We start from the raw sequence: 15,000 nt of genomic DNA on the forward strand, positions 1-15,000 counted from the left end.
GCTACAACTCCAGACTGAACTGTCCAAACAGTGTTTAATGTTCATCCCGATCCAGCACTGGCCTTCAAGAGCGCTGGGGAGATATATCTATGGCTTGAAATCTGAACCATATTTTTTGCTTCTGCTCTGCTCGCACGGTTCTGCAACTCATTCCACACTACCCTCCTCTCTCTTTAACGCCGCTCCATCTCTTGCCATTATTCCTCTTCTCTCTCGGCGCGCGCAGTTCCAACATGTTCTATGAACCATCCCTCCGAGGAGCGGCAATTAAGTGTCGGCATTTATCCTTTACTTCGTGGGCCGCTTAGTGTTAGGTGGGTGGTGCGCGGCGCCCGCAAGAGATTTGAAAAAACAATCTGTGGCGTAAACAGGATGTGAATAATAATACCTTTCAGTTTCACATTTAATTATCCACTGACGCAGAAACTAACTGAACATTGTCGAAAGGTGAATATTTCAAATTGCTCTGAGGCGCGTACGTGCACTGTGGTCGACAGAGGAAGATGACAGCGTCGCTTTATATGGCCCACTTCAAAAACGATGAGGAGACTGGTACTAAGGAAGGATTGTTGGGATTGTTTTAGCAGACGGAAGATCACAAGCATGTCATTTTTCACTGTTTTCAAGGCCTGTAGCTTTGCTTTTGTTAATTTCGCTTCACAGACCAACGCTACTGGCTTTGAAAACGCCGAAAAATGAAAATGACATGTTTGCCATCTTCCGTCTACCCAAACGATCCCACAATCCTTCACTAGTACCAGTCTCCTCATCGTTTCTGGAGTGGGCAATTGATTCAACAAATATGCCATGGATTCTCCTATTAAGTTCTGCTCTTAAAACTGAACTAAAGGAGTTAAATTATTTATTTTTTATTTACTGTGATTCAACATCCTCCAAACGTTCTCTAATTAAGTATCATATATTATTAACACTTTTGAGAACCTACATTTTCAAGTAATCGATCCAATTTAGCTGCGCAGATATAGAAACCTTTTAAAACTGCGAAGAAGTTGAACGCACAGTTGGAGGAAAGACGCCACTTGAAGGACCAAAGAGCAGTGCGGTAAGCATGCATAGCAAAAAAAAACATTCATTGAGATAGTTTTGCGGATGAAATCGTCCGCCATACTGATGTGAAAGTCTGAGACTTTCCTTTGGAAAAAGATCTCATCCTTGAGTTCATGATGGGCTCATTACACTCAGATAATCTGAAATTTGCTAATTTGCTGGAACAAACTTAACTCACATGTGACGCCAGGTCTGGGAATCGAACCCAGGCCACTGCGCCATGGATCCGCATTTCAACATCATGATCCAGTTTACTTTGGAGGCAAACCGTTAACATTGCTCGCCCATTTCAATCTCTATTTGAACTATCAATGTGCGCAATAAAGATTTCTTCCTTCCTTCATACGGTGGATAACACCGATCCACCGGATAAATGACTATCCATTGGATAGGATATTGGTGTCGCTATGACTTACCCACTATGAATAGTTATTTACCGGCAGATGGCGTTATCCATCGTTTGAACAACTGGGGCCTGGGGCCCGTTTCTCGACAGTCCCGAAAACCTTTCGGGCCCGAAAAGCCATTTGTGAACCTGCCAACCGCTTGTCCAAGAAAGCCGATCTTTTAAGATGTTTCCGAGGAAACAAAAAGCTAAATGACTGTGAAGTTTGACGACTTAAATCCTCTCCGTTCTTGAGATACAGCGGGAATAGTGACACCCGAAAATGGCCCGTAAAGTTTCGGGACTTTCGAGAAACGGGCCCCTGGGGCCCGTTTCTCGACAGTCCCGAAAACCTTTCGGGCCCGAAAAGCCATTTGTGAACCTGCCAACCGCTTGTCCAAGAAAGCCGATCTTTTAAGATGTTTCCGAGGAAACAAAAAGCTAAATGACTGTGAAGTTTGACGACTTAAATCCTCTCCGTTCTTGAGATACAGCGGGAATAGTGACACCCGAAAATGGCCCGTAAAGTTTCGGGACTTTCGAGAAACGGGCCCCTGATTAGAAAAGGAAGCGTAACGGTCTCTGGGAAACCGAGGAGGTCGTGGAGCCACTGGCGAAAAACAGCGGAAATGATGAATAACGTTTTGCATTCGCATAAGAAAGTGTTTAAAGAAAACCAAAATAATTCTTCACTTTAAATAACCTTTCCTCTTTACAAACTCCCGCTTATAGTGAATTTTGTGCAAATCCAAGAAATAAGTGGACGAATGTGATTAAAGTTGTTTTTCATTTTTCATGTCGTATTGATTTTTCCAAATTAACGTCATATTTATTTTGTTTAAAATTAAAATAGATAAATTTCGATATGATATAATGCTGAAATGAATGTTTTCCGCTGTTTTTCATTAAATTTGTACTTTATTACATTGAAGCAATACCAGCAATAGTTGGGTGTTTATATTCGGGAAATTGTATCTTTATGGGCTACGTTTTGTAGCTGTATACTTAGCTGAAGAAGTTCCGCGTTTGTTCCAAAAAGTTCTTTATTAAACCTGAAACTGTCCGATTTAAATAAAATTAAACTAACAAATTCGCTGATTTGCTGAGGTGAGACAACTTGTGTCATTCTAAACTACAACAATTGTTATTCTTCTTCCAGATTTACCGTTTACAAAATTAGCATTTTAAGGTCGTCAGGTGTTCTCGATTATGTAAAATAATCGTTTACCGGGAAAAAACATTATTCTCTTAAAACCGACGTGTCATTCGACAGTCTCCTTTGAAAAGCGGCTCCTTAGAAAGCTTAATTCAGTTCTCGAGGGTTGAAAAGTTAAAAGCATCGAATCCATCGCTGTGTTAACACAGCGATATGCCTAAAAATCTATCAAGTATTCTGATCAATAGCTTTCAGTTGATGAATAATTTATCTGAAGAAAAAACTTTCAACATATTAAGCTGACTTCTGTTGCTATATTTTGAACATTCCAGTCAAATTTCAAGAGCAGACGATGTTTTGTCGACGCGTGGAGCTAAAAAAGTGTCAAGGCAGTTTGATATGGGATCGCAAGAGCTAAATCTACGCTAGGGTCAAGTTAAAAAGAGGTTGAGAGTGTTGAAAGTAAGGGAAACGTCGAGCCTTAATTTCATAGTGTCGTGAAATGGGATGCGGAACATCAAAAACATTGGACGTTAATTCGGACGTGAGAGATACTACGAAGTTAAAACAAGTTCACAACCCGGAAGATGGAGGCCGCGGACTGAAAACATGGAACGAATTGTCCGACGCAGGACAAGAGAACGGCTGCGATGTACACCTAACGAACCTCGATGATAAGACAGCGGGCGACTTTTCCCATCAGTGTGAAAAATCCTTTGCCATTGGAGACACCGTTCATGTTCGGGGTTATGTCGGAGTTATCAAGTTTGTCGGCAGCACCGAGCTGGGTGAAGGAGATTGGATTGGAATAGAGATGAATCAAGAACACGAGCAGGGAAACGACGGATCTTATGAAGGTATTCAGTATTTTCTTTGCGGAGAAAAACGAGGTGTCTTTGCGCGGCCGCGAATGGTGTTTCACCATGAGCCATCACAAGAAAAGAAGGACATTTTCAGCTGTATTTCACCTGCGACTATTGTGCTTGCACAAACTCGTTTGCGACGTGTCCTGTCTACCATTCGAAGGCGGAAGCTCCAGCTTCGTACCGATGTCGACAAAGCTATAGATGCACGCGTAAGGAGCATTCCAAGAAGCGAAACAGAAAACGTCCTTAAACTAAGCCAATACCTCGCCGAGCCATTCGAAGATTTGAGGCACAGAGCCTTTGCTGTGTATCGCTGGATAACCACTAACGTTTTATTCGATGTCGAGGGGTATTTTGAGCGATCGGCACTGAAAGGAACGGACAGTGAAAGCGTTCTTCGGGAACGCGTAACGTCCAGCGAAGGCTATGCAACGCTTTTTGAGGACCTGTGCAAAGCTTGTAAAGTCCCAGCTAAAAAAGTCAGAGGATTTGCCAAAGGGTACGGTTACCAAATGCGACAGAATATTCCTCAACCGAATCATACATGGAATGTGATTAGAGTTAACGGAGGAAATTGGTACATCTGCGACCCAACTTGGGGAGCTGGCAACATAGGCGACGAAATGATGTTCCACAGGGATGCTAACGTGCACCAATTTATGATCCCACCGTCAGTGGCCATCGCTAGTCGATTCCCTGTTGACGAGAAATGGCAGCTCTTGGATCAAGCAGTGACCAAAGAAGCGTTTGAGCGATTAGCAGTTCCTTCAGGGCACCTATCCTCAATGAATGTCACCCTCTGCAGTCATAAAGAGAGCATGTACACAGCCTCAGAGAGCGAACAGATAGAAATGACATTTTATGCCAATGATTACAAGATTTTAAAGGGGGTTCTTAAAAGCTGCGTTGTGGGGAAAGAAAAAGCAACAGAGAGAAATATGGTTCGGGTCGAGCCAGGTCGCGGAGACGTCACGGTGAAGCTCACTGCACAATTTCCCTCCGCAGGTGAATTTTTTCTAGATGTTATGATTCTTGTGAACTCGAGATGGGAACACGGGGTCAGATACTGCATTTATTCGACGGCTGGAGTGGGTGCCGCAAGGGGAGGATTTCCGACCCTTGGGATGAATTTTTATTCCCTCGGATTTCAACTTCACAAACCACAGAAGAACATTGAAACTAAGGATGGAAAATGCAGCATTTCATTTCTTTGTCAGAGAAAGCGTTTTAGTTCGCTCGCCGTAAAACTATCCAGAACTTCAGGATCAACTGAAGACGATGACCGCAAATTGTTCAGCAGCGAGAAAACTGAAAATGGCTTCCGGCTTAAAATTCACTTTCCCAGAAAAGGTGAATACAAGCTAGGTATTTACGCCAAGTACCACGATCGCAGCATACCAGATGCGTACCTATGCGCATACCATGTGACGGCCTTCAAAGAATGCAGTCCCATAGCGGGGTTTCCGGTGACATCTGAGCGCATGAGAACATGGGGTGTGACTCTAGCAAGTCACCCTGAGAATATTTTTACGGAAAATGGACGATGTTCCATAACGCTACGCAACCCAAAGGAGATTATCATATCTGCGCATCTCAAGTCAAACGAACAAGACCACCATGGAATGTGCTCGGTAGAAAATCTTGATGGTGAATCTACGATTCTTGTCCATGTGCCAGCAGCTGGCATCTTCACGCTGAATGTCTTCGGTCGCAAAGCCGTCACGGATACTAAATCCGAGTTTCTGTGTTCCTACACGATCAAAGCTCTTAAAGGCGTCAGTGACAACCCGGGATTCCCACAAATTTCAGAGCTTTTCAAGAAATGGGGCCTGGAGATGGTGGATCAACACGAAAACATCTTGTCGGAAAATGGACGTGCCTCCTTGAAGCTTAAAACCACTGGGAGTATACTGGTGCAAGCGACCCTTCACAGAGACGACACCAACCTACCGCATGAACTGTGTTTCACTGAAAGAGAGGAATCTACCAGCAAAATTAGCATGCATTTGCCAACCGCTGGAATGTACAAATTGAACGTATTTGGCCGGGATGGCCCTGGCGCGAAACCCCAATTTTTGTGTTCATTCAGCATCTTAGCAACGTGCGGATTCGAGGAAAATCCCGGATTTCCACGCGTGTCTGACGAATTTCGCACCTGGGGACTTCGTCTGGAAAGCCATCGGCAGAACATCACCGTTTACGATGCTTCGGTTACGGTTACATTTTTAAATCCCAACGGAATTGAGATTCTTCCTCGTCTTACAAACGACAAGGAGGAAAGACAAGACAAACAATGCCTGAGAACCGAGATAATAGATGAAAGACAAGTGGTCCAATGTCAGTTACCTGAGAAAGGGAAATATAAGTTGGACGTATTCGGGAAAAACTCAGCGGAAGCTAAGAAAAAGACATTCTTGTGCAGTTATTCAATTTACTATTGACTTCTTCAGTTTAGTAAGCAACGTTAGTGTCAAGAGCTGAAATTGATCGCAGAATTGAGGGCGACCTTGGAAATTCCGAATATGTTTATGAGGCCCTCCAAGGGTAGACTGCGAGCAGTTGTCCTTTCTTTCCCATATCCAACGCGCGCGTGGAAACAATTTTCGGTAAAACCGAGAAGGGATTGGGGAGTGGGAGGATTTGGGGTCCAGGCTACCAGCTCGCGTGGTGTGGGTCGCGCTAATAGCAACACACTTGTGCCCGTGTAGTCTAGGTGAAGAAAGAGACGGCTTGCAGTCTACTCCAAGGGGGACGGGGGAAGCTAAGAAAAAGACATTCTTGTTCAGTTATTCAATTTACTATTGACTTATTCAGTTTAGTAAGCAACGTTAGTGTCAAGAGCTGAAATTGATCGCAGAATTGAGGGCGACCTTTGAGGGGGACGGGGGATGCCTTGTTTCCCTGTTCCTTTCAAAATTTGCTTGCGTTTCGTTGTTCCAGAAATTACTTTCAAACTTGTTCTCAACTTCTCGGGTTTATTATCCTGAAACTGGTATATGTTCCCCCCCCCCCCTGTCCCTGTTTCCCTGTCCCTGTTCCCCAGTTCAAATTAACCATGATCTTCTGTTCCCCCAAACCCCGTTTTTTGGTCCATTTATATCTCGGGTAGAAAATCACGACGAAAATCTGCAGTTTTGTAGTATTTGTTTTCTATTTCCATGTAACTTAAAAGCAGACTTCTCGAATTGCTATCTATTGTGTACATCCTGCAAATATAGTGTCAATTTGAGGACTTTACCACGCTCTAAAACCCCCTTAAGAATTTAGAATATTGGCTGAATATTCTCCCATCACCTTCTCTTCTGACAAGCTATGGCAAATCGACGCTTTTTATGGAGCTTATTAACGTGACATTACGGAGGCCACGATGACATCCCTAAACAATGGATGACAGCTATAACTGGTGCTTCAGTAACCCCATTCTAATTTTACCTTTGTATGATCCTACGCGACACTTCCTTACTTTGTGCACAATGTAATATATTTCCTACCTTCAGGAGTAGGCCAAAGGAGAATTAATTCTCGCCGGTATCAGTGAATTAACTAAAAGGATTGACATTCAGTTCAAAAAGTGACATCGTTTTGATATTTACTGTGGATCTATAGTAATGGTTTTTAGGCACCAATTTCAAAATGGTTAGATTTTAAATTATTGTAACAAGTAACCCTACTAATATATATTTTTCAAATTTGGAATATTTCTCGGGTAAACCTGAAAGAACCCTGAATCGAAGAGGAAAACCGTCATGAATGTAAATGTACTGAAATAAAGCGGAAAACCCGAATTTCGAAGCTGACTTGATACTACGTTTTCAGGCCCAGATGTTGAAGGGGTCGTTCATTTTTATTTCTTTGTCGGGTAAACCTATAACCGCGTTAAATGGTTTAGTTTTTCGCACTGGGGCAAGATATTTAACATGTTCAACCATTTCGCACCAATTTCTTTGTTTCCAGAGGCTTCTGTCTTGCAGTGGCCTTCTGAATGTGTTGAACCATTCTGCGCGATTTAGTTTGCTATGCGGATGGCGTGCAGGGATGGCGCAGTGGTGAGAGCACTCGTCCCCCACCAACGTGGCCCGGGTTCGATTCCCAGACTCGGCGTCATATGTGGGTTGCGTTTGTTGGTTCTCTTCTCTGCACCGAGAGGTTTTTCTCCGGGTAATCCGGTTTTCCTCTCTCACGCTCAAAACAAACATCTGATTCGATTTGCGTTAATTTATTGATTTCAGTTTACAATGTGCTAATTAGTGTTACAGCTCTAGAAGACTAGAAACCTTTATAGTGCAAAGACTCTACAGTGTTGTGTTTTGCATAAAAATCTCCAAAATATAACTTAGTGCTATCATAAGCTTTTAGCGATTGTTCCATCGGATTCCATCTTCTTCACGTTGTACATTAGTGGCGAACTATCCTACGTAACTTAATGGGTGCGAACTGTTTTAAAGCAAACAAAGAAAATTGATAGTTCAATGTTGTATGCTTGCTGCTAACGTTGCCCTCAAAACCCCAAAATTGGTGATTTCACGTTGCTGCTTTGTGGAGTACTGGAGTACCTTAACCAATAATATTCTTGCTTTGTGTCGTTGTCTTTGCTTAAGGCCCAGTAATACGGGCAACATTTTTCGTGCAACTTGTCGTGCAACAGTGTTGCGTTGCAAATTGAGATGGTTTGTTGCGCGTATTACCACCTTCTTCTTGCGCAACAAATTTTCATGCTACAAAAAGTAAAAGTTTTGCAACATAAAAATTTATCGCGCACTGTGCGCAACAAACCACCTCAACTTGCAACGCAACATTGTTGCGCGACAAGTCGCACGAAAAATGTTGCCCGTACTACAAAACCTTTAAACTCCCTAACAACGCAAACACAAACACGTACGGAGGCACAGTCCAAGTCCGACGTTTTTGTTTTTCAAGATCACGCCTGGACGAACACTTCTTGCGTCGGCGCTTACGTTTGTCTATTTGTTTTTTTCAGTCATTCATTTTTTAACCCCCACTGATCGAGTACGAGGAAAGGAAAGGAGCTTAAATTACTAAAGTGTCTTGTCGTTGAACCGCTGGAGCACTAATTGGGGACACTGTAAATTGAAATTAACAAATCGACGCAAATCAAATCTAATCAAATTTTGGTCTTTGAGGAGAGGGGAAAAACCTCTCGGTACAGAGTAGATAACCAACAAACTCAACCCACACATGACACCGAGTCTGGGAATCGAACCCAGACCACATTGGTGGGAGGCCTGTGCTCTCACCGCTGCGCCATTCCTGCGCAAGGCATAACAAATGTCACAATTAGATAAAAGTGAGAGAAATTAGTGATCGTACTGTGAAAATTAAAAAGAGGAAACTCTGAGAAAGACAATCAATACAGGGCAAGGTCTACTCAGATGAGCACATCTGTTTCCCTGCTTTTGAATGTGTTGCGGGCTAAAAAGACTGGTCAGCCATTCGGCTCATCCGTTAAAAGTGCGGGAAAATACATGAACTTATTACGAGCGGGGGAAAATATCGTGAACCAGCAAAGGCCACAGAAGGCGCGGGTATACTTTGCGCGGCAAAGTACATTAAACTACGACGACTTTTCTCCACTGCGTGGGAGAACGAGAATGAATCGACGTGTTAAGGGAAAGATTGTAAACCGAGACTAGTAAGCTCTATAAAATAGACTTTGATAGAAAGCAATCATAGTTTTAAGGGCCCACTGACGTATTTTTTGGGGTGCGTTGCTAAGGATGTAATGGTTAAGTAATTTGAGAGAATTTGGCATCATTTTGGTCAGTTTCCAACTTTTGTAAGCCAATGACCCTAAATATGACGTCATCATTCCACGCCCATGGTCACGTGACCAATAAAAGAAAACTCTAAATTTGTCTCCGTGCTACGCAATTTGGGTATTTAATCGATGGTTTGATAATTTGTATTCGTTTTTGCATCCAGCCAAGCATGGTTTTCTTTTTATTTTGAAAAATGTTCTTTTTAAAGACATAAACAATACTGAAATACCCATAACTTTTTCAAAAAAGATGATTTTAAAAAATCAATGCTTAGCTATATTCTGTATTTGGGGATGAAACGTGCCATGTAAAAAAAAAATTAATTCAATTTAAAACCGCCGGAAATTTAGCTTTTTTCTCAAACCGGAAGTCAGTTCGTTTACGCATGCGCAGTTGATCTGAGAACAAGCGCGAGGAAGGGCGAGGAAAAATCTTCGATGGAAACAACAGTTTGTGTGGTGACTTTTGCTTGTGAGTGGGTTTTCTTGTCAGCTCATGGTATGATGACGTCAATTACCGGAAGTAACATTTCACTTCCTTAGCAACGCGCGAAAAATCCGTCTGTGGGCCCTTAAAGCGCCTTAATACTTAGTTCCTCTCGTATAAAACTTTGTACGAGCCCAAGAACACTCGCTTAGAGGTGCCTACCGATGAGTTAGAACCGAACAGGTTCAGTTTAAATCTACCAGGAGTTGGAAGCTCGCAGGTAAAAGTGGTCTTCATTTCATTGGTTTCCGCTGGAAGTGCGTAGCCAATCTGCTTGTCTTCCGCGTCAAATAGGTAGGACACAACAGAAACATTAGTCGGGTGCGAAAGCGTAACGATCACGTGGCCGTCGTATGACACAATGTTCTCGGAGTGATCAACCAGTCCCAAGCCCCAATCTTGAAACTCATCCTTTAGGTAAGGAAAGCCTGGGTTCGGGCCAGCTGATTTATCCGACTTGATCATGTATGTTGCCATGTACTCCGATTTTCCGCTTCCCGATTTCTTGCCAAAAACGTTCAGCTGAAACTCGCCTGGTCCTGGAGCATGCATTAGAATGGTCCACACACCATCTGCTATATGAGAGAAGCACAAGCCGTTGTCGAGGTGTTGCTTCTCTTGCTTTAAATGTCCAGAAAGCGAGACTCCCTCTGGGGCCCTGATTTGAACCGAGGCTCTTCCATCTGGGACAAATATGTTTTGATGTGGCTCAACAAGTTCCAGTCTCCAAGCTTTGAAGCTGTCGGACATTCTCGGGAAGCCAGGGATTGGCCCTACAGCAGACACAGCACTGATAAAGTAGGTGCACACGAAAGTGTTGGAACGCCCCTCTTCAAAATGCTTTGCAAATATCTTCACGACGTATTCGCCAGTAAGAGGGCAATGGACATGAACCCGGTAACCGCTTTTTGTTTTCTCGGAATGACAAAACGTGAAGCCATCAAATTCTTTCTTTAGTTTCTCCGTGGATCCCACAATTTCCAAATGACCACTAACATTGCAAATCTGCGAGTTGTAGTTCTCCAAGGAAATGAACGCTTTTCCATCTTCAGATACAATGTTCTCGAGTGGATGCTCGAGGTAAAACCCCATTTCGTAGAATTCGCTTCCTATTTGAGGAAATCCCCCTCGATCTCTCCCAATGCCTTTTGTCGTGTGAATTACATACTCTATCCCATGATGCCACTTGTTATTCGAGATTGTGTCCCTCACATACAAACGCAATTTGTATTGGCCAGGAGCTGGGAAATCTGCTCTCAATTTAACATTGTTTAATCCGCAAGGAATAACCTCTGTGCGTTTTCGCCCTTCAATCTCCTTACCAGTAGAGTCTTTCAGTTCACCACGGAGAAGTTTAAGCGAAGGAGAGTAAAATGTCATTTCTACATAGTCTGCGTCGATGTGGTAAATACTCTCTTTGTGGCTACGCAACTCAACTCCAAGCACGTGAATTCTTTCAGACGGCACAACTAACTTTTCAAACTCTTCTTTGGTGATGGGTTGATCAAGAAGTTGCCACTTTTCATCAACAGGATAGTGGCTGCAAATAGCAAATTCAGGGTCCAAAAGGAACATAGCGACGTTGGGGCTCCGATGGAACGTCAAATCGTTCCCCAAGAAACCAGCTCCCCATGTAGGCTCACAAATGAACCACTCTCCGTTGACCTGTAAGGCATTCCATGCATGATTTGTGGCTGTAAATCGCTGCCCGGGTTCAAAGCCGTATCCTTTAGCATATCCACCAATAGTGTGGACCTTAAGTCCGGCTTCTTTGCTGAGGCTTTCGAAAAGGTTCGCATATCCCGCACAAACGCTAACTCGGTGCTTCAAAACGCTTCCTGAGTCACAACCTTTCTTCTCCGTTCGACCAAAAAATCCGTCTACGTCGTAAGCGACATGAAAGCTAAGCCATCTGAAGATGGCAAAAGCCTTGTTCCTTTCTCCTTCCCACGGGCTCGTTAAGTACCGGCTAAGTCTCTCAATGCTTTCTGTTTCTGATTCAGGAGTTGATAACACGTGTGCATCGATTTTCTTTTCAATTCCAGTACGCTTCTGGAATTCCTTGAGTCGAACATTGGCGAGGTATCGACGCATGCTTGTCTGAATAAAGACGATTGTCTGAGGCGAAATAAACACGTCTTTTTTGGTTTCACCGGAATCCGAGAAAGGAAAAACAGAGGAAGGGCGAGCGAATAAGCCATGTTTTGGTTTACAGGTGAAATAATGTACGCCCTGAAAGCGTCCATCGTTGCCTTGAGGGTGCTGGTGATCCAGTTCAATTCCAATCCATTCACCATCGCTCAAATTACCCAACTGTCCTATAAACTTGACAAATCCGGTGTAGCCAGAGACATGCACTCGATCGCCCACCGAAAACACGCGCTCACTCCTTGTTGTCAACACTGTCTCTTTGATCGGTTTTGTCAGATCCTTCGTTTCCGCTTTAGTATCCACGTTTTCATTTGCATCTTGTATGTTTGACTTGCTTGCAGGGCTTTCGTTTATTACAACATTTTCCACAGATCTCGATGTTCCACATCCCATGTCCAATTCCTTCGTAAAATAATTGATTTTCTCGTTGTTTATTCCCGGATTTCCTAAGCTGCACTTGTTCGCTGTCGTGAAATTGATATATTATGATTGCCGTGTGATTAATTATTGCTTCACACTTGAACCGTTGCTAACAACAAGAACTTTTATTATGCAAATTCTTAATTGGTTTATGCAGGGAAAATGGTTAAATTCCTTTGATTTACCTCACTGAAGTTAGATTGACCAGGTGTGTTTATCCTTAAAGGACTGTTGGTTTGGGTGATCAGCCATCTTGTATGAAATGCCAAAGGCCAGCAACAGTACTTCGAGGGACCACACTCATCTAGACAATCAATTTTCACCACGGTGCATTCCTGTGGGGCGCCAAATGTAAAAACATTATTACGGTAATTTATGCCATATTTTGCTACAATTTGTCTTTAACACATGACACAAGAGTTGTTCTGCAATTTAAAAACCTCTGCGACTTATGAATTGCGAGATATGCAACATTGCGATTCATATCATCTCGTAAAAGGAAAGAAGAAGAAAGTTTACGACTGCGTGGCAGTCGCTAGAAAGGGGAAGGGAAAGGAGAAAGCGCGCGCGCGAAGCAAGATTCTAGCGCCTGCCACGCAGGCTATAAATCGCAAGATGACCAACTATTTTTAAGTAGCCAACTCTCGATATATAAAGGAGAATCGTACATTTGCGATACTGCAAAGTCGTGAAAAAGCAAAAAAAAAAAAAAAAAAGAATTTTCCCCAAACTTTTTAAAAAAATATATGCCCAAGCATTGTTGTCAAAAAAATGCTTCCCAAGGACGATCGTTGCAGGTAAAACTACTATACTTTTCAGATCAACTACGAAGCTGATCAAAAGTCCAGATTAAAAATGAGAAAGTGTGTGACTTTTTATTTTCATCAGCCTTTTTACATCTCTACTCATGAGTAACATTGCTGAGGATTATCTTCATAGATACAGTTGTTGGCCCAACACTCAAAATGAAGAGTTAACCATAATTTATGTTATTCACAAATCTTTACTGTTCAAATATCAAAGTCACAAATTGCTCAGAATGTAGAGGGCATACTCTGGAAAGGTTCCGAAAACCCTTGATTGTAACAAACATCTAAGAAATTTTTCAAATACAGTTTGAGTTATCCCTTGTAAAAATACATATCCACAAACCTAAACAATGTGAAGATTTGTGCTTTTCACCACAGAAACAAGTAATTACTGACTTTATTTGTTGACATTAAATTGCACCTACAAAATATCCTGGGTATGCACCTTGACCAGGTGAAAATGTTATAGAACAACTGACAAACTACAGGATGAATAACATTGACATTACAGGCAAATGTTCTGGAATAGTTTGATCTTTTCTCCTAGTACCAACCAGTTTAATAAATCTCCTAGCAAAGGCTTCGTTGTGTGACATAATGAGCCCAACAGATCGACCCGCTTCAAACTGTGTGGCTTCATAGCTCAGTTGGTAGAGCACTGCACCGGCATTGCACCGGCATTGCACCAGCATTACACCGGCATTGCACCGGCATTGCAGAGGTCATGGGTTCAAATCCTGTTGAAATCACCTGAATTTTCAGGTCTCTATAAGATAAGTGCAAGGATTACTAGCTATATTTCGTCCGTAACATGCACTTCATATATACATTTCTTTCATAATATAAACCGTATTCATAAATGTCGGCCAAGAAATTATTCTTTTGTCTTTATGCTAATCATCATCAATAACCTCGTTAGCACAAACATTAAATTCAAAAGAACTTTTGTTCCAAAGTGAGGCCAGTGACGATGATTAGCACAAAGACAAAGGAATAATTTCTTGGCCACTATTTGTGAATACAGTCTATATTATACCAAGTATTAGGCAAATGATAGTCCAGTGTCAACAAGTGACCTAACAAAGCTAACAGTGGTCATCGTTGAAAACAATAAGCTGTATCAAAATACACCCGGTATTACTTTTTTTCATTTTATCAAACTCTAATCTATGGTCTTTTGTCTTTCATAATATTAACCCAATGACACCTCAAATGCCCTAGAAAACTCCCGAGTTGATGAGTAAAATCGTCTGGCTTTTGACAGAGTAAAATCTGTGAAGTCTCACTCCCAGGAGTCCAAATAACCAATGCAAAATAAATACTGTAAGAATGCTCTATTTTATATTGTGTAACATTTAAGCAATAGAGAACTTTTTCTGTGTTTACATAGCTTCATCTAAACACAAGGGGGAGTTGAGAGAATTCTCCACAGTTATGCAAACCCTCGACTGCGTCTCAGGTTTGCATAACCGTCAAGAATTCTGCCAAGTCCCAGAGTGTTTAGATGAGGCCATGTAAACACAGAAAAAAAGTCCTCTATTGCTTTTATAAAATATTTCTCAAAAATAACTTGACAAGTGAAGGAAAATGCTGTTTTTTTACTTCCTGATTGAAACAGATTTTCTTGATACACACTCATATTTCCTACTAGCCAATCAAAACGCACATCTGACAACACATAACCAATCAAAATTCATGTGATGTGACAGCCGTGTTGACATACTCTCATCTAAACACAGCTATTTGACCAATGAGAGTACATACATGTACTGTCCTAAATTTTTGATGGTGTAAGGAAAAAGTTTGCAGATAAAGTTTATTCGTTTCATACAATAGGCCCTTTCCAAGTTCATGTCTGCCACCTCTTCAAAGCAAGTCTAAG

General features: G+C 42.1%; 2 protein-coding genes and 1 non-coding gene across 4 annotated transcripts in view; 2 read left to right on the forward strand and 1 right to left on the reverse strand.

Moving 5' to 3' along the window:
* The window catches only part of LOC137971209 (uncharacterized), an 8,006-nt gene extending 746 nt beyond the window's left edge, over window positions 1–7,260 (forward strand). Inside the window, exons 2-3 of the mRNA XM_068817979.1 lie at window positions 973–1,063; window positions 2,942–7,260. Coding sequence (XP_068674080.1) covers window positions 3,112–5,916 — 2,805 coding nt within the window. The 5' untranslated portion in view covers window positions 973–1,063; window positions 2,942–3,111 and the 3' untranslated portion in view covers window positions 5,917–7,260. The remainder of the gene's footprint in view (window positions 1–972; window positions 1,064–2,941) is intronic.
* Window positions 7,261–7,408: 148 nt separating this feature from the next.
* The window catches only part of LOC137971213 (uncharacterized), a 10,213-nt gene continuing 2,621 nt past the window's right edge, over window positions 7,409–15,000 (reverse strand). Inside the window, exons 2-3 of one of the 2 annotated variants that reach the window (XM_068817985.1) lie at window positions 12,495–12,644; window positions 7,409–12,353 (exon numbers count right to left, since the gene is read on the reverse strand). In XM_068817985.1, the coding sequence (XP_068674086.1) occupies window positions 9,841–12,282 (2,442 nt within the window). In that variant the 5' untranslated portion in view covers window positions 12,283–12,353; window positions 12,495–12,644 and the 3' untranslated portion in view covers window positions 7,409–9,840. Of the gene's footprint in view, window positions 13,885–15,000 lie in introns of both variants that reach the window. The other variant, XM_068817983.1, reaches the window with a different exon arrangement.
* On the forward strand, window positions 13,751–13,867 carry Trnaa-ggc (transfer RNA alanine (anticodon GGC)). The gene is made up of 2 exons: window positions 13,751–13,787; window positions 13,832–13,867. It is a non-coding gene; the product is annotated as a tRNA-Ala (tRNA).

This window comes from Montipora foliosa, chromosome 9 (genome assembly GCF_036669935.1).
Source record: "Montipora foliosa isolate CH-2021 chromosome 9, ASM3666993v2, whole genome shotgun sequence".
NCBI lineage: Eukaryota > Metazoa > Cnidaria > Anthozoa > Scleractinia > Acroporidae > Montipora > Montipora foliosa.